Genomic DNA, 22,382 nt, shown 5'->3' on the forward strand with positions numbered 1-22,382 from the left:
ATATAAGAAAACGATAAACCGCTTGGTTGTGTTTTTTTTGGGTCTTTGTAGTGTCTCTCCGTGCAGTGTATCTACTGCCAGCAGATCCGCGCGAAGAACACCAGCCGGCAGAAACAGCACCTGCTCGAGTGTCCAGCCCTGCGAGGCCACAACAATCCGCACGCTCAGCCAGCACCTCCCCAGCACCAGCAGCAGCAGCAACAACAGCAGCAGCAACAGCAGCCGAACGGAGTCGCCGGCGGTGCAAACGGCTATGGCGCTGCTCCTGGCGGACCACCCGGTCCCCCCGGAGCGCCAGGGCCGGCCACGGCCACGCTGCCGTCGACAAACGGACCGATGATGCCTACGGGCGTCAATCCGCACGCCAGCGGGATGCAGACGCCCATGCCAAGCCTGCCTGGTCGCCCGTCGTTGCCATCTCAGGCCGCTCCGCCCTCCGCTCCTCCTTCCGCTCCCGCCGGGCCTGCACGTCCCCACAGCACGCCCAAAGTCGCCAAGCAACCCCGCCAGAGCACGTCCAGCCTCCCCGCCCCGCCCCTAGACGACGTCCACGCCGCCTTTGTTGAGTTTCGCGCAAAGGAAGAGGATAAGGTAGTTATATATTTAAGAAAGAAATTTTTTTTTTTTTTTTGGAAAGACAAAGAGAGACTGACTTTGGTAGTGTTTGTCTGTACAATGTATATATTGTCAGCAGGTACGCGCAAAGAACACCAGTCGCCAGCGCCAACATCTGCTAGAATGTCCGACCTACCTCAACGTCATGAAAGACTCTATCCCAGCAAACAACCTACAGCATACATTCCCGGAGGGAGACATTGCTCGGTCCCTACAGCTTCCCGCACCCACACTGGAGCTTGATTTCCGCATGAGCATCAAGCTGAATCCTTCTGTCTCGCTTGGACACAGCATCTGGGGCCAGCGTGACTGGGTCACTTTTGTTGGAGGCCAGTGGGCCGGTAGATGGGGCAAAGGTGTTGTCTTGGTAAGTTACTACAAAGCAGCACTTCCTTCATCTCTCTCTCCCTCTCTCTCTTTAATCCCATCTACCTAACACTGTCTTTAGCCGGGAGGACAAGATTCCCAGGTAGTAGTCAAAGAGCTTGCCACAAGCATGAAATCCTCATATCTCCTTCAAACCTCTGACGAACCGCCTGCATTCATCATGGTCAAGGCCAATGGCTGGATGACCGGTGCCAAAGAGGTCCTGGAAAAGGTCTCTGACCCTACCGTCGCTGACTCCGTCAACCCAAACACGTACAAATACCGTGTCAATATCTCTATGGAAACCGGCGATGAACGATACGCGTTTGTTAATACCATCATGTGGGTTGGCAGTGGCTGTCGTCGTGGCTCAGAAGGTATTACCCCCACACCATGCCGCCCCTCCGGTACGAGATGCACTAACCTTCATTTTATAGTGATCCTTGATGCCTTCCGTGTCAACTAATCACCGCCCACATCGTTGCTCAAAAGAAAACCTTGTGTCCAACGCTTGGAATGACTCATTAGTAATGCTTCTGCTTATATGGAAATCGGTTATACATCATGGCCAGGGAAATTGGTGTTTTTTCTTTCTTGTGCTCATCGTTTTGCCCCTTGTTTTCGTTCTATATCCAACTTTATATATCTTATGCCCCCTGAAGTCGTCTAGCGCTCGTCTTTGCTTGCTTCTTCTTGCCCTTTTACTCTCATCCCTACTCTAATCCTTCCCCCACTCTTCCGCTTCCCCAGGCTGGCTTGACCCCCGTGCCTCGGTTCTCACTTCAACTTCTTACCGGTTTAGCTCGTTTCTTATTTTCACTTCTTGATACCACTTACTTTTGCTTTACTTCTTTTTTTTTTTTTGCGCTTCCGTTATATGCCCGAAGATTTTTGTCTATTGATCTTTATATGAATCCTCTTTCCGCCCTCACGTCAACTTTTATAATGCTAAATGCCAGCCTGTCTCTTTCGCACAATCCGCGCTTCTATCATCCGTACCACGATACTACAATACTCCCGCTGTAATAACCAAAAATAACACCCCACCCATGACCCTATACTTACCGTAAGGCACCAACTTAATTCAAATCCCCGTACCCCGTACCGGGCGTTTAAAAAAAATACATACTTACTATAAATACTAGCTTATATTCACGCACAACCAGGAACTGGGGCGGTTTTTAAGGTTTAGAGTTTTATATACGCCAAAAAAAACTCACTAATTAGCTCCATTTGTACGCGTTAAAAGTCCAAACGGATAATTACCGGCGGCTTTTGCGTGTTTATTACTATTAAATACTGGATATTACAGGGTTTAGGGTTATCATTCTGTATATACATATACCCGGAAATCCAAGAACCTGGGGAAAGAACCGATACAGAGTGCCGGTATTCGGGAGATCGCTATGTAGTCAATATCCCTGTACTCTTAACTCTGTATCGTATATACTTCTGTTGATGGGATGTTACGTATATTTATGGGGAGTTGGTAGATCTGAATACCGATAAGTTGTATTATGGCTATAGTGTATTAATGGTGGATTCGTGGGAATTTGTACTATAGATCTTAACAAAACCAAAACCGAATACCTTTGTATGTACGTGTATATAAAAGATCACACGGTTTCTATATATCGTTTCACCTCCCTATAAGAATACAAGAAGTGAACAAATGGTTAGCCAGGCGTGATGTGATACAAAGAAAGGAGGAAAGGGAACGGTGGAAATGAAACATACCAATCGGTAACAGCCTCCTCCCAGAGACGAATCTCATGTTCTCTCGTCCCACCAAAATGATCCACAAAATCATCTCCAAAAGCCTCTCTGGCAACACTCTCCTTGGCTGTGAACCGGGAAACAGCCTCCTTGAGACTCTTCGCTAGTCTTTCGCCCTTGTCAGCGTTGCTGCCGACGTTCTCACCCTTTGGTAGTGGAGGGATAGGAATGTCCAGCTTCTTCTCTACACCGCGCCATCCCAACGCGACTATCGCAGCTAGGACATAGTGCGAATTAATGTCAGCGCCGGGGACACGGATTTCAAATCTCGTTCCTTTCCCACTGCAAGTTGGCGGGGAGATAACTCTGATGGACGCGGCGCGATGCTCGAGACCCCATGAGACCGTCACAGGAGCCCAGAAATTCTCTACCAGTCGCTTATATGAGTTTATGGTGGGCGCAAGTATAGGCATAATATCCGGAAGGCCAACTAATATCCCTGCAAGGAACTGTCGTCCAATATCAGAAATATAGGCGACGTCTGGGTACGGCGCAGAAGGGTCGGGAGAGTCACGGACGAAGATATTAGCACCCGATTCGTCGACAAGAGAAATGTGCATGTGGCCACTGTTTCCAGGGAGACCCTGACGCGGCTTGGCCATGAAAACCGGTGTGATCCCGTACTTTGAGCCGACTGACTTGACGACGTATCTACTCCGTACTCTGTGGTTAATATATACTTTCGCCCTGTACCGAAGAATTGGGGATGCATACTTGAACAGGCCACCACGGTCGGCCATTCCCTTTACTTCTCCGAACTGCAGTGCCTATCATTGCTCTCTTAGCATGGTCACCTCGAACGTCTAGAGAAAGAAACATTAACACACCGCTTCAAAAACTCCGGGACCACTCTCAGTATGCCAGCTTTCGATATCACATTCGAATTCACGGCAGGTGCTGAAGATCTTGTAGAAGTACTCCTGGTTATGCACTGTCCTAGTCAAGCTATAACCAAACATACCCTCGGTTAATGGCTGCAGGTCGGTGACTTGGTTTTCCTTGAGAAAACGGGCTGTTCCAGTGGAGTTTCGTTCGAGAGAGTCAATAGTAGTTGGCGCACGATACTGATAGAACTCAAACTCCGCTTTCAAGCCACATTAGAATCAAGACTACCTCTGCTCAATGGTGACATATGGATGAAGAGAGGCATACCTCCGGCCATAGCCCTGTAGCCCTTCTGCTCCAGCCCAGAAGTAGCGGCCTTTAACAGCCCGCGCGGGCAGGCGGAGATGCTCTTCTTGGTATCGGGATCGAAAAAGCTGACCAAGAAGAAAGGTACATTGTCCTCCCATGGTATTCTCCGAAAGCTACTCATATCCGGGATAGCAACGAGATCTTTATATCCATTCTCTTTGTTGCTGATACCCAGCTCCTTGAAGTACGTCTGATCGTGCATATCCCACCCGAAGATGACGGAACAGAAGCCGAACCCATCTTTTGCGATTGAGAGGAATTTCTTCTTGGAGACGAGCTTCCCACGAAGTATTCCATCAGCGTCGAAGCCAGCAACCTTGACCTGGCTGTCATTGGCGAGGACTTCCTCCAGGTTATCGAGAGATACGGTATCCGCGGCCATCTTCGTAGCCTTTGGCTGGATAACCCCTCCTGACGGAGTAAGTCCGGCGCAAAGAACCGTATAACAGTGATGATATGCCAAACAGAAACCAAAAGAGAGAACTGCTGGCTCTACGAACGGTGAGTGCCCCAATTCAAAGGCCAACAGGGAGCCAGGTCGCTGTCTTCTCGGTTGATGGCTGCGATCTGCTACGTCGTCCTCGTCTTCGTCTTCTTCATCCGCCCTTATCGCCGGCGCTTATCTCGGAATCATGTGATTGAACGTTACCCGCGCTTAGTCATATCTGCTTACTAATATCCATCTGGTTTTTGTCTTCGAGATCAAATCTCAAAGACAAGACATGATGATAACCGGTTGGTAAACGATTTGCTTTGCTCCTGTTCTCCCAGACACCCTTTGAGGAATACATATGGTATCCTTTGGTTCATAAGCCCTATCATTGTGGAATATATCTTGATATATGAAAGAACAAAGCTTAGGATGATAGAAGGCCAACTTTAAGAACGAAACATTGAGCATCTTATAGCTTAAATCCATTTAACTTACATACTTCCTCTTTAAATTGATATTTTATCTTCCATCTCTAGTGGTTAACAGGCTTAACAGGCTTAAAGTGTTCAAATGTCATCCGTATATACGTAAAGCGATGACCTCCTTACTCGGGGAATACTCGGCTCAAGTACCCCAAAGCCCAAATATTCAAATGTCTAGAATGATGAGAAAGAAGCTTATATGTTTATATAAAGTTGCTCCACTCCAGGTGGAGACTTCGTGTGCTGGTTCTTCGGTTTTGGCTGATTCATCTCTCGCCCTTCTCTGCCCCTCGTTATTGTTCAACTTGGACAACTTATACAAACAGCCATTTCACACTCGATAATAACAACTGTCATAGTGAGTATATCAGCATCAGCATCAGGCGTCTCTTCATCTGGCTATAGCCTTCTATTACCTTTTTTGCAGTCTGATCTGACTGCTAAAGCTTTAGAACACCCCGCATTTCGACTCAGTACGATCACCATGACCGGAGGACGTCTTCAGGGCAAGAATGCCATTATAACCGGTGCTGCTGGGTGAGACTCGTCGGTCCTTAGACGTTATATAGCTTCTTGCTTCTTCTCTAGAAGCTAACTCGGCGATGTGCTAGTGGAATTGGCCTGGAGACAACCATTCTTTTCGCACGAGAGGGCGCTGCTGTTCTCATGGCGGATATATCTGAACCAGCTCTCGAAGCTGCGCTTGCCAAAGTGAAGAAGGTTGCTCCGGCGGGCTCAAAAGTAGAAACGGTTAAATGCGATGTTTCCAAGGAGGCTGATGTCAAAGCTATGATCGATTCATTGGATTCATGGGGTGGCATGGACATTATCTTTAACAATGCCGGTATTATGCACGCAGACGATGCCGACGCCATCGACACTCCAGAGAAGATCTGGGACCTGACTCAAAATATCAATGTTAAGGGTGTATGGTTCGGATGCAAACATGCTGTTGCTAGTCTTCGCAGGAACAAGAAGACCAAAGGAAGCATCATCAACACTGCTAGCGTTGTTGCTCTCGTTGGTAGTGCCACTCCACAGCTTGCGTACACTGCCAGTAAGGGAGCCGTGCTGGCCATGACTAGGGAGCTGGCAATCGTCCATGCCCGGGAGGGATTCCGATTCAACTCGCTGTGCCCCGCCCCATTGAAGTGAGTGTTGCTAAATCAGACTAAATGACTGATATATCTCTTGCTGACATGTGAATTAAATCATAGCACCCCTCTACTTCAAGATTGGCTTGGTGATGACGCTCCAAAGCGCCTTAGACGTGAGATTCATTTCCCTACTGGCCGATTCGGAGAGGCCGTCGAGCAGGCGCAGGCCGTTTTGTTCTTGGCTAGTGATGAGAGCGGTTTCGTCAATGGCACTGATTTCGTCGTTGATGGCGGCATGACCAAGGTATGCTACTCCCTTGTTCTATTTTAATCATGACCGTCTTTGCTAATCATGTGCTAGGCATATGTCACCCCTGAGGGACCGGCAACCGAAGCCCCTAAGAGTCTTGCTGCGTGAAGCAATGGTTCTGTAGATGGTTTAGACTGTTTAAAACTATCATAGACTATGCTCTAGGCCTTTGTGCATAAAGCTGTCCCATTACATATGTCAAATAATTAGTTAATAAATACCTACGACCGTATCTTTTGACAACTTCTTCATGAATACTCCTGCCTTACGCAGAAGACCCGCGAATCAGATATAAATATCGCGCTGAGCCACTATCCAAGCGCTAGAAAGGCTTAAGCTAATTACGGAACATAGGCAATGTAGTCATGGTCAGAGTCCATTGTTGGCAGTTAAGTAGAATCTGCTAGGATCATCCTAAAATGACAAAGAGAAGGGCAATGCTTTAACCCAGAAAATTATTTAAGATATCTTATTACCAGAGTTCATGTTCGGGCATCACACAACCGCAGGCCTTTAACTCCGTGTTCCAGGGCTTCGAGATATGTTGTGATTCTTTCCTGGAATCTATGTTAGCAAGGATCAGTCAAATGGGGCAATCCAGGTTAATATCCTACAGTACGATGATGGATAGAAGGGGTCACTTCAATATCCAGGTTTTTGAGCCTCCTAACTATGTTTGCAAAACTTACGTGGTAGAATGGGCGGGTTGGTCGGCGGTTTAGAAGGCGGAGGTCGGCGAGGCGTGCAGATAATATTCCAAGGGTCAATCCAGCAGATCCGGAGTTATTCGATGAAGTTTCCACTTGCAGCCTCAAAACTGTGCGCTTAAGGAATATCAAAAGTTGACAATTCAATGCCACTCTCTGCTTCTCGATTTCTACTATCCCCGCCGTTAGTCCTTGGTACAAACAGGTTTATGTGATTTTATTGGAATGTCCTTACAACAGACATCCGGAGGAAGAAGGAGGTCCGAAGAAGTAATTCTTTTGCCGTGTTTCACAGCTATCTTCGTCATCGACTGGAAAACAATCGGCTCCTGAAAAATGTATGCCACATAAGTCCACATTTTTGCGGTATCTGAGAAAGTTCTAGGAAGGCGGCCCTTGAGTGCGCGAATCCAGATATCCGCAAAAAAGCCCACTATGTCGAGGCATTCGTAGGTTTCAACAAGGGCGGCAAAGCTGACAAGTTCCCCAAGGCTAACTTTCCGAGGCACACCCCTTGAATGGCCGTGAAAAATATTCATGAGGACTAGGAACATTCCCAAATTGTTGCAATCTTGAGGTACTCGGAGGCATTGGCTGCCTCTCGATTGGTATGCTCTTTTCCATGGCCCTGCAAACTTCATGCGAAAATAGCCAGAAGCTAGTATGAGGTGTCTTGAACACACTTGAAAAGACTCTTCGTGTGGCTTCGTGGCGCCATTTCCTGGTTCTATTCTCAACTCGATAATCACATCACCGTTAGGGTCTAGTATGTGATCTGGTCGACTTCTACTCATGGCGTTTCCTAGACCCAAATTCAGTTAACATCTTAGAATGAAGAGTAAATATTTCTTCCACGTACACACCCAATGCAAGACTGTTGTAATACATGGGAGGTCAAGTGGGTGCAAGAATATTTGAAGTGAGGCTTAAGAGTGGGATCTCACCTTGATAGCTTTATAGCCTCAATGAGGGTGAAGCTGACGTATTTGGCGAACGGAAGGTAAAGATAGAAGAAATCAAAATTTGAAATCGAGTTTGTAGTTCATGAAAATTTCAAGATCTTGCTTCGCTAGAATTAATCTGAGCAAGAACAAAGAAAGAAGTAGAGATTGAAATGAACCATAACAGCATGAAGTTCTCAAGGTTATGCTCTGGTTTCCGGTACTTGGCTATATGTTGCTGGCATTGAAGCTAGACATGTTATGATGGTATATCCATTATTCAAACTACCCAGTTAACAAGGGCTTAAGAAGCGAAACCAACGGAGTAAAGCCGCATTCCAAGTAAGGAAGCCAGGCACAGCCAACATGCCATAGGGGTAGGCATATTAGGAGAGCCAAAGAGCTCAAATATACACTATTGTAAGCGGTTGCAGTGAGGAAATAAAGCTATAGACATGTCTCTATAGGATAGGTATTTATCTGATTGGGTAAATATCCCATTGCTAGAAATTCAGCATCCTTCTCTCCCTAGATTTATTGAATATGTTTGTTTACTTGGCGTTGAATTTTTTATTTGATATCTGTCAAATATAACCAGTCTCTACCGCCACTTAGTGCGGGCTCGCCTGTTTGGAGCCTTCGGCCGGACGATCTCGATATCGTCTGATAGCTCTTCAACGTGCCTCAGGACTTCGTTATTTGGGTGTCCTAACCGCCGGTGCCACGTTGCTTCGTTTGCAACGTTCATTTTTGGTTCCCGAGATGATGAGAACGCGGATATTCCTGGTGTTTGTACCAAGAGCTCAGGCTCGTTGAACTTAACTACCCACATCGGGTATATTCGTCTCATTATCGCGACCTCCTTTTTGGACTTTTTGTGCCTTATTCTTTCTGCTTCTGTGTCAAAGGTATATCCTAGAGGCTCATTGGCTAGCACATTTGCGTGGAAGCCAGGAATAATTAGGGCTTGTTTTAAGGATAACCTGAAATTGTTCCTTTGGGGCTCGTCATCCAGATTCGAGCGTCACCTCGTCCCATCACCCTTGTTGTATTGTCGCCGGTGAGGACTTCGTCATTGAATGACTCCATGGTCAGGAACCTGTTCTTGTCGTTGACTATATGATTGTTGGCTGCGGTGTCGTATACCACACTGTTTCGCGGGTGGTAGCTCGACATTTGGCTGTAGGCCGATGCTACGTTGGATCCCACTGTGAGTAGTGCTGTGGGATGATAGTCTTCGTCTTGTTCCAGGTCCGTTACCGTAGGTTGGCTGCACCCTGTTCCTTTTTCTTATTGTATTCCTTATTCCGTTGCCTTGACTTCTCAACGTCCTTTCTAATTCGAGGGTTCTTCAAAGCCTCTTCTACCTTCTTCATTTCCGGGTTCGGTGTCCAATCTTTTGGCCTAGTGTGTTCCTCAGGGTAGATATTCGCTGTACTAGTGTATGCCTCTATAAATGCGGTTTGGAATTGGGTTCCGGGACTGGGACTGCGTTCGTCCCTGGAAGGTGGGCTTTGAGTCGTGTTGTAGGGGTCGAGAAAGCTGTTTGGAGTTTTGTCTTCGGGGGTGGCCGCAGGAAAAAGGGCTCATAACTGTTGGAATCTGCCACCCGGCCAAAAAGGCGATTCCGCTCTTAGTGACAGTAGAGAGACTCGTTATATTTTATATCTGAGACTCCATCCGCGCTAAACCGCAAACGGATTAAAGGCATGATAAGCTTGAACATGCAGAAAGACGACCAAGAGCTCGAGGTCGATAATCGAGAGCACCTGGTTTTCCTTCGAGACGGATAGTTACTCGGCTGTCTGACATATTGTGCCGTACGGGAGTGATTGCATTTGCATCATGAGGTCTGCACGGGCGTGGACTAAGATGCTTATCGGGTGAATGTTGCTCAACGATCCCATCGCGAATAACGCAGAAGCAGCAGCAGCTAACAGGCGCCATGTTGTAGAGGCTCGATACTTATTATCGGAGGTCCGGCTTTAGTAGAATATGTGCGTCCTACGGAGGAGGAACTATTCAAGGTATGCGCACTCCTTGATCGCGACTACATGCCTCCCAACCAACTGCTATCAACGAAAGCTTCTCGAAAGCATGGGCTAATTCACATTCACTCCACGACCATAGAGATTCAATCCTGAGATACAAAAGCGGAATCTGGAGAACCGGGAAAGGCGACAACAGGAGTTTGACCATTTCGTAAAGCAGCTGAAGGAACATGCAAAGTCTGATAAGAATGGTACGTCCTTCGCGTTACTCTTCTCATTGTCATGCTATTCTTAGGGCTGTATCCCTTGATTTTTTTCAAAGCTGATGAGGCATGTTTGTAGTCTGGGAAGCTGTCAATGCAGCTGAACAAGAAAAAAGGAAGCAAAAGAAGCTGCCAGAGTCACAGGAGCAGCAGGAACAACACCCGGAGAAATGAGCTATTCTCAGACCTATCAACCACAGGCAATTGAACCGCTTTATTTCCTACGAGGCACTGAATTTACCGTAGGTTGGCTGTAGGCAGTGGACTACCTTCTCTTGACCTACGCTCTACCTTCACATATACCGTTATCGACGATTCGAGGTTTTGACAGATAAGAATATCTATTACGATGCCTTGCATATGAGTCAAGGTATTATGTACTATATACATCCAGGAAGGCGTTTACGGGCTGTTTACTATGATCATCTCATCTATCCGTTGACTCTAAGGGTATTGTATCTACATCTCTGCATCTTCCCACTCATGTACATATATATAAGGAGATATGATAGATATTTCTCGGGCTGGGAGGTGCCCGTGTGACCTTTGACTCCTCGAAACGGGCATAAATAGGCAAAGCATAGACATAAGTATAATATTTACTATTCGAAGGAGGTGCCCTGGGCCTGTAAATAACAAAGGATAAAAAAGCAACATCTTCAAAGGAGTAAAGCAGTAACTGAGAAACAAGATCATGAATATTGCCTAAGACGCATAGCCACGCCTCTACACTCCGATTCTCCTTTAAAAAAAGCAATGATGGGAAGGAAACAGGCAAGGGGGAAGAAGGAACGGGGGCAGGAATGAAATGAAATAAATAGGTAATATAATTGAGACGCAATAGGGTTACAAAGTGTGCGCGTGTGCGTGTGTGTGTGCAAACTAACAGATGAAATGAAATATCGAGGATCAGATAGTTGGTTGGGATGGAACATCAGACCACCAAAGCAAATGCATACATACTATGTGAATTAGAAAGGAAAGTGAAGGGAAAATTGTTTATGATACCATCCACCATACGCCTCCGGCAATGCCCAGGAGAATGAGACTGGTCAAAATACCAGCGCCTGCTCTGTCTCCGGTATTGATTGTTGATGGTTGCTTCATTGTAGAACCTCCACCACCTGCACTAGGGTCGCCTTTACTTGTACCTGTCTTGCTGTTGGCCGGACCGAGTACCACTTTTGGCCAAAGGTTGGATTGAATAACCTCTAGAGCAGCCATCTGTTCACCAACTCCGGTCTTAGAGGTACTCCAGTCCGCTCCCTTGGTCCAGTAGAGGCCACAAGCATTGTTCGGGCCGTTGCACTGTAGGGCCGCTGCTTTCGCAGATGCTTGGAGCAGAGGTTCAATTAATGGCCGGGTATAGGGGGCCACTATCATAGTTGCAGCCATCCAACGACTCATATAGGCCTTGAAGGAGCGCTGGTCATTGTTACAGTTTCCTTGGGCCTCGCAAGCAACTTCGATCATAATGCCCTTTGGGTCTTTCTGTGAGAAAAAGACCTCGTATCCCTTGATGAGACCGTCGAGACGAGCTTTCCATTTGGCATCTGCATTAGTCTATGTCGATGTGTCAGCAATTCGCCAGTGAATTTTACAAAAATCAATGGACATATCCACGGGAGACTTACGTGGTTGTACATGTGAGCAACGCCAAGAAGTAGGATACCATTGTTGTATGTCCATTGAATATGGTTAATGCTGGAGCAGTTGTCTGCTGAGTCGGTACCATCGAAAATTTGGTAGGTTGGGCTTATAAGCTGGATAGATGTCATCCATTCCCAAGATCTTTCAGCCCACTCGGCATAGGTCTCATTGTTTGTGTACCTTGCCAAACGAGCAGCCATATGGAAAAAAGCGCCGTTAGAAATGGCGTTTTTATAGTGATATCCATTGTTGAGAGTGAAAATCTGCCATCGTAGGCCACCGTTGCAGGTATCGTTGTCCCAGCGCCCTGCTTGACGATTGAATACCGCCTGGACGAGGTAGAGCCATTGTGGCTGATCCGGTGGGGGATCGGGGAACTTGTTTTCAACAGCACTCATTGCGGTAATAGCCCAGAATGCTTGATCGTCATTACCAAGACTGCGGCTTTGGTTGCGAGGCTCATAGTTATTATCTTCTCCGACCTGGTGAAGCATCGCTTGCATTGTGATCTTATTATAGGAGTCGTCCCCGGTGTAATACCAATAGTCTACGAGAGCTCCAAACATCGCGCCGGCCTCCCACCAGTAGTAGGGGTCTGGCAGGTTGCCCGGAACGTCTCCAGTGCGGTTTCCAGTGTAGTAGGACACCATTCCATAGGCGATACTGCTTGCAGCTTTCTTGATAGAATCTACCCCCCCACGGTGAAAGAGTTAGCAACCAATACTACCCATTCAAACAGCAACACTAAGAATTATCTCACCTTCGCTTCCTAAGTCTAGATTGATCGATGCTAGAGCCACCTGGGCCCCTAGCAACGGTGTCAGGAGCGATATCCATGACTTGGGAGATCGATAAGAGGACAGCATCGTTGTGACGAGAAGGTAAAGCGGAAGAGCGGTGGAAATGATGTATAGCCGGGTGATGATTTATAAACGAACGACAGCAAATGAGCTGATTCAACACTCAAGTCAACGAATGTAGCATGCGGTCTGTAATGTCTTCAGGTCATCTGAGCGGGCTTGACCTGTGGAACACAAAGTAGTTCGAGGGGGCAACCTCAATGATATCAACGGTCGATGGACGGGGCCCCGTATGAGAGTCTCGATGATGCTTGCGGGAGAGATTCGAGCGAGCGTACGTTGTAAGTAATATGTCGGATGCTCCCTTTTGCAACGATATCCAAGAGCGCGGCGCCTGGACGGTGGATCTTCTCTTCAGGTGGAACTCGAACGTTTTTTTTTTTCCCTGGCTGACGACGATGTGCCAGGCTTGGCTGGATAGAGAAAAAGACTTGGAGCTCGAAGGTCGCAGGCCCGAGCAGTGAATTGAAAGCCTGCAGCTTCACGCTTGAAAGGGGAAAGGCGAGAGAGAGGCCAGGGGGTGCGAGGTTGTGATGCTGTTGACTTTCTTGTTGGCGAACGAGAGTGACGGAAGGATGAACAGTTGTTTCAGGCTGGTTTGTCTCTGCCAAGGCTGGTGGCAGTGCAAGCGTCGGCTTCGTGGGCCTTCCGTAGCCCTGGAGATTGACAGGACGGGGTTAAAACTGGGCATGAAGAAGAGATTAATAACGATACATGGGCAAAATAACGCGAAGCATAAGTATATATCAGCGCAGAACTCCCTCTCCCCCCTTTTAAATTGCGAACTAAGAAACAAAAGGAGATACGGTCAAATTATCGCTCAAATGGCTCTCGGATTGTCAAATATAAAAAAATCATGTAAAAGTTGACGTCTGGGTGGAAAACTCCGCTCGCGTGCATTGCATGTGGGAGCCGCTTGTTTAGCTTCCAAGCATCATGAAGATATCCCCGGTATCTTGGACGCTTACTGGGTCGTTGGCGATATCCTGCTGTACTTGAAGAGCTCCATTCGTTGCGAGGGTCAGAACGTGGAGCAGCGCCTGCGTCGCGACAACGCGAGAGCTCGATTTGGGTGGAAGCAGCGAGGCGAAAGATACCCCTGGATTTGCACCTCCGACCTCCGGATCCTCCTCAATCCGAATCTTCAGGTACTCGTAGAAGTTGATGGTTTCTTGGTCAAGGCTGCTACTCTGCCAGTTTGGCTTCTGGATCCATCTCTCCTGGTCCGGTTGCTCCTCTGGCTGGCCGTCTTCGTCGCCGCAATGGACTGCGTCGATGCCACTGAAAGTGTCCATGTCAATGTCCTGGTCACTTGGCAGCTGGATATTTACCATGCCCCCGCGACCAGCAAGTGGACTTGCGCTCCTCAGACGCCCTCGTCGGAAGGCTGCATTGGGCAGGCCATCCGGCCCGGGGCTTACTACAGAGCGCGGCCCACCGATGCTTGAAAACAAGCCTCCGCTCGCGAACACCTGGCGAGAGTACACTGACGAACGTCGAGCCGAGCTCTTGATAGACGCAGTGATGTTCCATGGCATATGGGATAGATCGTCATCCCGAAGAGGCGCGGGTGCCTGTCGACCGACCTCTATATCCTATGGCTAGACGTTAGTGCAACCACGTTCGTTATTTCTTCCTGCAGTCGGGAGTAATAGCGTACTTCAACTACTAAACCGGGACATTCATCCGCTTCTACAGCCTCGCATAGACCAATTTCAGGGTCATCAGCTCTGGTACGAGCCCTCTTCTCAACGGATGCATTGGGGTCTCCCGTTCCATCATGGCTTCTCTTCCTACGTCTCTCTCTGCAAGCAACACCGGTCAAGGATGCTAGTAGCTGGTCACCAGAAAACGCTTCCAATGGATGTAGCACTGCTCCTGCTCCCAGGCCGATACCTACTGCCCCAATCCCTGAGCCCAGAACCCAGAAAGCTGCATTCTTCTTGGCAATGGTGATAAGCCTATTGTGTACCTTTGCTTTGGCGGCGGCAGCCATGTTCTCTGCATACCCTGAATTCCACTGTGCTAGGTCAGAGTTTCTAAGTTCAGCAGGCTCGTCCATCTCAACCATTTTGGGATGTTTTCGCCTGAAGCGTGCCTTTGTTTCACCAGTTTCTGAGGAAATCTCATGGAACTTTGAGTAATCAGGATCATTCACTTGCCCCCGTGGCTGCGTCCCGTCAGATATGAGAATACCCTCAGCACCTTCGTTGCGAACTATGTCAATATCAAGCATTGGGATATCTCCATCAAGCTAAACTGCAGGATTAGCGTATATAGTCAATGGGAGCTCAGGTTCGTCTCACTTGGTAATCTTCGCCCAGGAAATCGATCCCTGTATTTCTCAGGAAACTCAGGCGGTCATCTTTCACATGAATATCGCCTCCCTCACAATCCTTTAGCTTTGTCGCTTTTTTGAGGGATAGTTCAACAATGTTCCCATCACCGTCGAATTCAAAGTCTGGCTGTAGTAATACGCCAGCCTCATCTCTAAAATAGGATGGAAGTTCTACTTGCGGCTCCTTCCTCGCACTGCTCATTTCACTTATATATCCTAAACCGTCTACTGTCTGAACGCCACCGATATCCGAGGATGAAAGGTTTAGCTGCAGTTTCTCTGTACCTGACTTGTTGGAAGCGGTTGATCGGGGTATGTAGCTTGATAGAAGGCTGGATTTACGAGGAGACTCCCACTCCAGCCCCATATCTAAAGCTGACAGGTCAACATTCAACCCAGGAAGCATGAGCTCTGGTATAAAAGCGGGATCATGTGGTAACATGATTTGATCAGGCCTAAATTCGCCGTTACGAAACGCTCGACCATATTAGGGGATACGTAGGAATAATACTTACCTGGCCTTTCCAGCATCGGGATCCAACCCATTATTATTGATTACTTTCAACATGGCTCTCATCCGCTCCCTTGTCGCCTCCGCGTCTATGAGCGCATACCCACACTGTTGATGATAAACCTTTGATACCCCATAACTGCCATTTTTCTAATTAGTCATTTACAACGGAGATGGGCCAGCATTTGAGCTTACAGCAGGTTCCCCTGTAATCTCAATGCCATTGGGGCATCTGGTCGAATAATCATATCACATGCCTTGGGCACATCCACCTCCAATATCGCCTTTCTATTCACCTTTCTAGTAGTTGACTTTGCACCGAGAGTTGCGACGAGCCTGACCACAGTACCCCGTCATTAATTGGACGGTTTTCTTCACCTTCTATCCTTGGTCTAGATCTATAGTAAACTCACCACACTGTCGCAACACCATGCTCACGCGACGTGAGAACTAGTAAATGTAGAAAAGTGGTTAGCAAGAATTGAATGGCAGCAGGAAGTTAGAAGAAACCCATTCAACTTGGTTCGTCTATATTGTATAGGTAGCCAATTGACGTAGGCAAAGTACTCACTTTCGTGACTGTAGAACATAGTGTCAATTCTCTTGATCACGTTCTAAATTGTTGGTCTTCTGACCATCTACAGGCCGTCTGGAGGTTTAGATGAGGACTTAACTGCCGATAAGTAACTGTAACTGAAGATGCGTTGAAAGAGAGAAGTTGACGAGAGAAAAGAAGAAGAAGTCGAGAAGGAAGAAGACGATGAAGAAGAGCGACGCGTTGGCCTAATCGGGAAGTGAGAGGAGGGCGGAAGGCGGAGAGTCACGAGCTCTCGCTTTAGAGTGGCAGAATCTTGATATATAAAAAGCGTTGATATTATAGGGATATTAAGGGGGTAGATAGAGACATAGACAGTCCAGGGTATAGATGGGTATGTAGAAGGCTGAAGGAATTGGGGATGAGACTCCATCAGCCACCGGAAAGGATAGCAAGAGCTTCGTATCGTGCTTACAGAGACGAAGAACTAAGCCGGAAGGTCAAAGTACACGAGAGAATAAAATCCACACTGTAAACCCCAGAAGAATGAGAAAGAGGACAGTAAGACATATATTTTGCACTGTTTACACAAAATAAACCCCAAAGGAGAAAGGAAATGGAAAGATATATGCGCAGATAATGGGCATAAAATGAAAAGACAAGACTGTTCGAAAATGATTCACTAGTTAACGAAGCAGAAGACATGCGAGTGCTTAATGGGAGGAACGAAATGGGAGAAAATCTATAGCTGCGGCAAGTCAGGTCTAGATGACTTTTTGGAAGGGTTGATGGAAATAAGATGGTAGAGGTGATCAGGTGCTCTTGTCCATAGGGATACCTTCGTACTCAGAATATCCTAGAGCAAGGTTCATGTTTTCTATATAGAAAAGGGGTAGGTTAGAGATATGGATTTCGCTTCAACGATGGCGGAGAGAGAGAAAGAGGACATACGAAGGCATTGAGTGGCAGCACCCTTCAGTAGGTTGTCGATGGTTGCGCATACGATGACTCGCTTGCCGCTTGAATGGACTGCAAAGCCACCAACTTCGATGCCGTGGCGGCCTGAAATGTTCTTGACCAGTGGTGCCTCGCCAACGACCTTGACGAGCTTTTCACCTGCGTAGCGGTCCTGGTAGAGGTTGCGAATGTCACGCGAGGCCATGGATTCTTTTAACGGGATGTTAATAGTATGCTGTAAAGGGTTAGTATGCGCATTTAAGATTAACGACGGGTAAGGGGTTAGGAAGGAAAAACATACGTGAATACCCTGGAACCAGACGGCGACATGGGGAATGAAAGCGACATCTGTACCGAGCTGAGAACCAATTTCTTTCTCATGGATATGGTCTGTAAGGCTGTAGGGTACGATGTTGTTGGTCAAATGGTCCACATCATTCTTCAAGCTGGGTTTTGTTCCAGCGCCAGAATAGCCAGAGACACCGAATACGGTGGGTTGACCACCTAAGTGCGGAATCAAAGGTGCAATACCAACCTGGGCTGCAGTGGCATAGCACCCCGGGTTCGAAATGCGAGTAGCCTGTGCAATGGCAGAGCGATTAACTAGCTCTGGAAGCCCGTAAGTCCACTTGCTGTCGAATCTATAGTCAGCGCTTAAGTCGACGATGACAGCTTTCTCCCTGTCCACTTGATCGACGGCGTCGACAAAGGGTTTGCAGACACCGTTGGGCATGGCCATGACCCAGCAGTCAACATCACCTTGTTCGGCCATACGCTTAACATCGTCAGGGCTAAGGTTCTCATAGATGATCTCACGCTTCTCATAGCCCTGGAGAGGCTTTCCGGCCAACTCACGGGAGGAAACATGGGCCAGGTCCATATATGGGTGAGCACTGAGGAGGCTGATGAGTGCCTGGCCGGTGTAGCCACGGGCACCGATCAGGGCGACCTTGGAAGGCTTTGTGTTGGATGCATTTTTCTTGCCTAGGGGTGGGTTTGGGTTCGTTTTGGTGGTATATGACCGAGTGGAAGAGAAGCCAGCTGCGGCTTGCTGCTGTCTGAATGATCGGAGAGCAGACGTGCTGGAGGAGGAAGTCGAAAAGGCTCTCTTCTGCTGCAGGCCGGCGGACGCGTGGCCACCTGCCGGAGCATGTGTAGCGGTGCCTTGCTTCAACGAAGACTCCAGGCTGATGTTCCCCAACATATCACGTCCATTCTTACTGAACTCAAGAACGAGGTCCTTGACTTCATCTGCATCCCGGACACCGGACCAGAAGAGAACCTCACCATCTCGGCACAAGCTTCCGTCAGCTTTGTCAAAGAACCAGGACAGGTTCTCGTCGTCCTCCTTGACAGTCCATGTCAGCTTGGGGAAATCCTTTTGGATACTGGTAAAAACATTATCAGCAACATGGGTTAACCAGCCTGTCTTGGTGATGGTCATATTGGTCAAGTGCGCGAGCGAGGAGCCCGGTTGGGGAGGCAGGACAATTGCCAGGGCTTCCATAGGCTCGTCAGAGTAAGCCTTGATCTCTCGGCCCTTTAGAGAGTCGACGTATCGGTCGACAGTAGCTCTGGCATCCAGGGCTCCACGATCACGAGCTAGGGCGTTCTTAAGGGCTTCAATGTCTTCAAACTCCTCGATACTGTTCTTAGTGAGCACCTTATTTCCTCGTCGAATTAGGGTTCCAGCACCGGTATCGGTGAACAACTCCTTTTGTAGGTCAGCCGGGTGAATGATGGCAACGCTGGAAGTGCGCGGGAGGTCCATGAGAAGTTCCTTCATCTCCTTGATCTTGAGACGAGTTCCGTGACGAACCCACCACTGCTTCATGAGATGATCGTATTCTTCATCCAGATTGATGGCAGATATCTTCTCGCCGGTATCCCCGTTAAAGAGGCCTCCCTTCTCGGCCAGATAGACGATCTTCAGGGGCTGTAGCGCTCTGGCTAGCTCACCGGCCGCAACATCCGCATTGACATTGAGGACTTGTCCCTCTGGTGTCTCGGCCATGGACGTCAGGATAGGAAGGCATCCGGCCTCAATCGCAGCCTCGATAGGTTTCTTGTTGACGCCGTTGATCTTTCCTACCAGATTGTACTTTTCCTTGTCCAGATAGTCTGCCGAAAAGACACCCGTGGTAAGCGGTCTGGCTCTCACGCCCAACCGCTCCAGCTCCTCGACCAGCTTGAGATTCTCCTCCATGAAAAGGGATCTGGCCAACGCGAGCGTCTTGCCGTCCGTGACTCTGATTCCATCCTCAAACTGGGGCTCCACACCGGCATCCTCGAGCATCTTGTTCAGCTGTGGTCCCGCACCGTGGACGACAATCGGATAGAGCCCAACATGGTTCAAGAAGGCCAGAGCAGAAGACAAGGTCTGCAGGTGCTCTGTGATGATGGCACCACCGACCTTTATGACGGCGAACTGCTGGGAGGAGACCGATGTAAAGTGTGAGAGGTACTGCTGGACCTCTCGCTTCGAACCGATGTTGCTGAGCAGCTGGACGACCGTCGAGCGAGTCGAGAGATGGGGCTGGTAGCGAGGAGAGGTATAGCTGCGTCTCTGCTGCTGGCTCACGGTCGAATGCTTCGATGCTATCGACGAACAGCTTGACAGCGAGGATGCTGGTAGTCGACCAGGACACCCCAGCCCGGTGGAGCGAGCCGCCAGACAGCCGGCAGCAAGCTTCGAGCAGGCTCTCCGCGCAAGATGGCTAGACATGGCTCTCTGGCTCTAGCATGCGCAGTCCCTATGTAATTCGTCTCTAGAGGCTTCAGAGGTATATCAATGAGCAAGGAGGTCCAAAGAGTTGGGGATGGAAGGTCGACTTTTTTGTTTATTACTCACACGCAGAAGTTGAAGTTCGAGCTAGGTTTTTTTTCTTAGCTTCTTTAACTTGTCAAAGCCGATTTCGGCTTCTTTCCGACCAGCCTTTTGCTTAGATAGGTATATCAGGTAAATACGAGAGCTTGGGAGATGTAACTATTACATACTATGTAGCTAAAGATAGATTAGTTACTGTATATAATGTGGCTATGTGTATGCGCTTCTGAACCCTGGCCGACCCACAGCCAATGCGGAAGATCAGGGAAGAAGCATTAAGCATACACGGTAGCGTTGCTTTTTATAGAGATGCAGATGCATAGCACACACGATATAGACGATGCAGATGCAGATGTTAGGCTACGCAGGAGTCAAATAGGGACATTAAAGCAGTTGAACTCGTCTGGTGTACAGTTAACATGACATCAAAAACAGGGACGGGGACGGGGGAAGAGAAAGAAAGGAAACAAAACACACACACAGCCATTATAATTTGTCGCTATTTTAACACATTTAAGGGAGTCTGTTTGAGGGCCAAAAAAGAGAGGAAAAAGGCGAGGCAAGGAAAGAAAAGAGGATGATATCAGTAAAAAAGCATGGGAAGCCAGAAAAGATATCCGTTCACGCCCATACCAATAAACCCTCTATATAAAACCCTTTGTCCCTTAAAATAGCAGAGCGACTCTGGGTTTGTTCGTTTGCATCGAAGAGGGCAGAGTCATGGTATTAAAACAGAAGATCAACAAAGGAAAGGGGGAAACAAAAAGAAAAAAGTCATCGAGGATGTACCAAGGTAGAGCCCCTGCTATCCACCGTCTTGGGTAAAAGGTCAGGAGTCAACAGAGGTATAGGTATCAGAATCATGGATTTAGCGTTCGGGATAATAGGAGATTCATGAAAGGTAGAGACTTCGCTGGTTGAAAAGAAAAAAAGGAGCTGTCGTAGTCATATAGTCGAGCTGGCGAAGGAGAGGGATTAAAAGTTATTGTGAGGAGAGTTCATGGACGTATAAATCACTTATGCTTCGATGCAACGACTATAAACGGGTCAGTATATGTGATTTGGGCGGCGGAAGGAAAGGCGGACGAACCGGCTGGTACTATGATGATGACGAGCAGCACGATAATACCGATGATCAACCATATACGCATCTTGACGTCCTTCCACCACATCTGCTTCCTCACGCGATTTGCTCCCCGACGGAATCCCTGGGCAGACACGGCGAGATTGTCGGTCTTGTCTTGTAGAGAGTCAAGATGTTCACCACGCTGCGAGACCTTGTTGATGTTCTCTCGCATCACATCGACGGTATCATCGATTTGCTAGACGATTCATCCCAGTCAGCATAATTCGCGGGAAAAAAAAGAGCATCACAGCATTATATTCGCATCCGGCAGATGTGATGGGCCTCAATAGAAGACGGCCGTGAGAATGAAGGCCTTCCATCTCAAGCTGCTCTTCGTCCAGGACTCCCTCTTCTGCTCTCGAGTGATGCGAAACAGTGCCGAAACGAGAAGCGAATGACCTACAGCTTGCAGCGCCGCCGTCCTCTGGTTTCCCGCGGCCGAACCATCATGACCAGGCTTCGACTGAGATGGAATGTAAGGGTCGTATGGCTGTTCGCGGTCGGCCATGGTGAAAGATATGTGTCAAAATAAATAAATAAAAGAAGGACGAGAGCTCCCTGGGTACGTGATGTACTATGTAAGACTTTTTTTTTGTCTCAAGGTAGCAGGGAAAAGAATATATTATATCTGCGACCAGGGACGGCTGGGGGTCAACGACTGAGTGGCAAGTCGAATCGGTAGCAACTAAGGTGCGCAAGATATCGAGGCGTAGACGGGCTGAGTGCCGTTTCTTTCTCTCTAGCTGGTAGGCTGATGTCTCTTCGTCTTCGTCTTGCTTCTTCGTTTCTTCTTCTGGGTCTTCGTCTTGGTCTTCGTCTTCTTCTGTTCGTCTTTTCCTTCTTGTTTGTTTCTTTCTGCCTTCTCTTTGGAGTACGTAAGCAGTTCTTGGCATCGCTCGTTTCATTTTGACACGTGATATCACATGATATATGCTGATGTGAGAAGGTGAAGATCAAGGTAGAGGGAAGAAGAGAGTGAGAGTGAAGAAGAGATTGAGAGGGAAGAAGAGAGTGAGAGGGAAGAAGAGAGTGAGAGGGAAGAAGAGAGTGAGAGGGAAGAAGAGAGTGAGAGGGAAGAAGAGAGTGAGAGGGAAGAAGAGAGTGAGAGGGAAGAAGAGAGTGAGAGGGAAGAAGAGAGTGAGAGGGAAGAAGAGATATATATACCCTTGTGTTGTTTGAAGCTCCGAACGCTCTATCTCTGCTTCCAATGATACGAGATGGCTATATACACACGCACAGTCACTGGCTGAGGCCCTATATATTTCTTATCAGTTAGCAAAAGCTACATATATCCTTTAATGGGGAGCGTCGTGCCCATCGATCTCTATCAGTTACCTAACAGCCGCTGCTTATGGCCTTTGTTGTGTTGATATCACCTTGCATTTGAGCTCTCACCTTCTGCT

At 48.0% G+C, this 22,382-nt stretch overlaps 10 protein-coding genes across 10 annotated transcripts; 3 read left to right on the forward strand and 7 right to left on the reverse strand.

Moving 5' to 3' along the window:
* Window positions 1-336: 336 nt before the first annotated feature.
* Window positions 337-1,447, forward strand: MCYG_03062 (conserved hypothetical protein; the record flags this gene model as incomplete). The annotated part of the gene is made up of 3 exons (XM_002847510.1): window positions 337-591; window positions 662-982; window positions 1,064-1,447. The coding sequence occupies 3 exons, from the start codon at window positions 337-339 to the stop codon at window positions 1,445-1,447; spliced, it is 960 nt and encodes a 319-aa protein (XP_002847556.1).
* A 1,210-nt stretch (window positions 1,448-2,657) lies between these two features.
* On the reverse strand, window positions 2,658-4,333 carry MCYG_03063 (glutamine synthetase; the record flags this gene model as incomplete). The annotated part of the gene is made up of 3 exons (XM_002847511.1): window positions 2,658-3,524; window positions 3,585-3,769; window positions 3,910-4,333. The coding sequence occupies 3 exons, from the start codon at window positions 4,331-4,333 to the stop codon at window positions 2,658-2,660; spliced, it is 1,476 nt and encodes a 491-aa protein (XP_002847557.1).
* A 1,017-nt stretch (window positions 4,334-5,350) lies between these two features.
* MCYG_03064 (3-oxoacyl-[acyl-carrier-protein] reductase) lies at window positions 5,351-6,381 on the forward strand (the record flags this gene model as incomplete). The annotated part of the gene is made up of 4 exons (XM_002847512.1): window positions 5,351-5,403; window positions 5,478-6,017; window positions 6,084-6,267; window positions 6,325-6,381. 4 exons carry the CDS (start codon window positions 5,351-5,353, stop codon window positions 6,379-6,381), a joined length of 834 nt encoding a protein of 277 aa, XP_002847558.1.
* A 374-nt stretch (window positions 6,382-6,755) lies between these two features.
* On the reverse strand, window positions 6,756-7,868 carry MCYG_03065 (conserved hypothetical protein; the record flags this gene model as incomplete). The annotated part of the gene is made up of 4 exons (XM_002847513.1): window positions 6,756-6,830; window positions 6,963-7,153; window positions 7,216-7,782; window positions 7,844-7,868. The coding sequence occupies 4 exons, from the start codon at window positions 7,866-7,868 to the stop codon at window positions 6,756-6,758; spliced, it is 858 nt and encodes a 285-aa protein (XP_002847559.1).
* Window positions 7,869-8,522: 654 nt separating this feature from the next.
* On the reverse strand, window positions 8,523-9,097 carry MCYG_03066 (uncharacterized protein; the record flags this gene model as incomplete). Its single annotated transcript, XM_002847514.1, has 2 exons — window positions 8,523-8,836; window positions 8,905-9,097. 2 exons carry the CDS (start codon window positions 9,095-9,097, stop codon window positions 8,523-8,525), a joined length of 507 nt encoding a protein of 168 aa, XP_002847560.1.
* Window positions 9,098-9,766: 669 nt separating this feature from the next.
* Window positions 9,767-10,349, forward strand: MCYG_03067 (conserved hypothetical protein; the record flags this gene model as incomplete). Its single annotated transcript, XM_002847515.1, has 4 exons — window positions 9,767-9,804; window positions 9,876-9,948; window positions 10,052-10,163; window positions 10,255-10,349. 4 exons carry the CDS (start codon window positions 9,767-9,769, stop codon window positions 10,347-10,349), a joined length of 318 nt encoding a protein of 105 aa, XP_002847561.1.
* An 825-nt stretch (window positions 10,350-11,174) lies between these two features.
* MCYG_03068 (glycosyl hydrolase family 76 protein) lies at window positions 11,175-12,691 on the reverse strand (the record flags this gene model as incomplete). Its single annotated transcript, XM_002847516.1, has 3 exons — window positions 11,175-11,738; window positions 11,810-12,513; window positions 12,586-12,691. 3 exons carry the CDS (start codon window positions 12,689-12,691, stop codon window positions 11,175-11,177), a joined length of 1,374 nt encoding a protein of 457 aa, XP_002847562.1.
* A 914-nt stretch (window positions 12,692-13,605) lies between these two features.
* MCYG_03069 (Rad21/Rec8 N terminal domain-containing protein) lies at window positions 13,606-16,124 on the reverse strand (the record flags this gene model as incomplete). The annotated part of the gene is made up of 7 exons (XM_002847517.1): window positions 13,606-14,280; window positions 14,346-14,939; window positions 14,992-15,478; window positions 15,539-15,673; window positions 15,730-15,870; window positions 15,948-15,984; window positions 16,106-16,124. The coding sequence occupies 7 exons, from the start codon at window positions 16,122-16,124 to the stop codon at window positions 13,606-13,608; spliced, it is 2,088 nt and encodes a 695-aa protein (XP_002847563.1).
* A 757-nt stretch (window positions 16,125-16,881) lies between these two features.
* Window positions 16,882-19,751, reverse strand: MCYG_03070 (arg-6; the record flags this gene model as incomplete). Its single annotated transcript, XM_002847518.1, has 3 exons — window positions 16,882-16,925; window positions 17,021-17,261; window positions 17,328-19,751. 3 exons carry the CDS (start codon window positions 19,749-19,751, stop codon window positions 16,882-16,884), a joined length of 2,709 nt encoding a protein of 902 aa, XP_002847564.1.
* Window positions 19,752-20,866: 1,115 nt separating this feature from the next.
* On the reverse strand, window positions 20,867-21,487 carry MCYG_03071 (synaptobrevin; the record flags this gene model as incomplete). Its single annotated transcript, XM_002847519.1, has 3 exons — window positions 20,867-20,889; window positions 20,944-21,175; window positions 21,383-21,487. 3 exons carry the CDS (start codon window positions 21,485-21,487, stop codon window positions 20,867-20,869), a joined length of 360 nt encoding a protein of 119 aa, XP_002847565.1.
* Window positions 21,488-22,382: the final 895 nt, after the last annotated feature.

This window comes from Microsporum canis, genomic scaffold, assembly GCF_000151145.1.
Source record: "Microsporum canis CBS 113480 supercont1.3 genomic scaffold, whole genome shotgun sequence".
NCBI classification, from domain to species: domain Eukaryota; kingdom Fungi; phylum Ascomycota; class Eurotiomycetes; order Onygenales; family Arthrodermataceae; genus Microsporum; species Microsporum canis.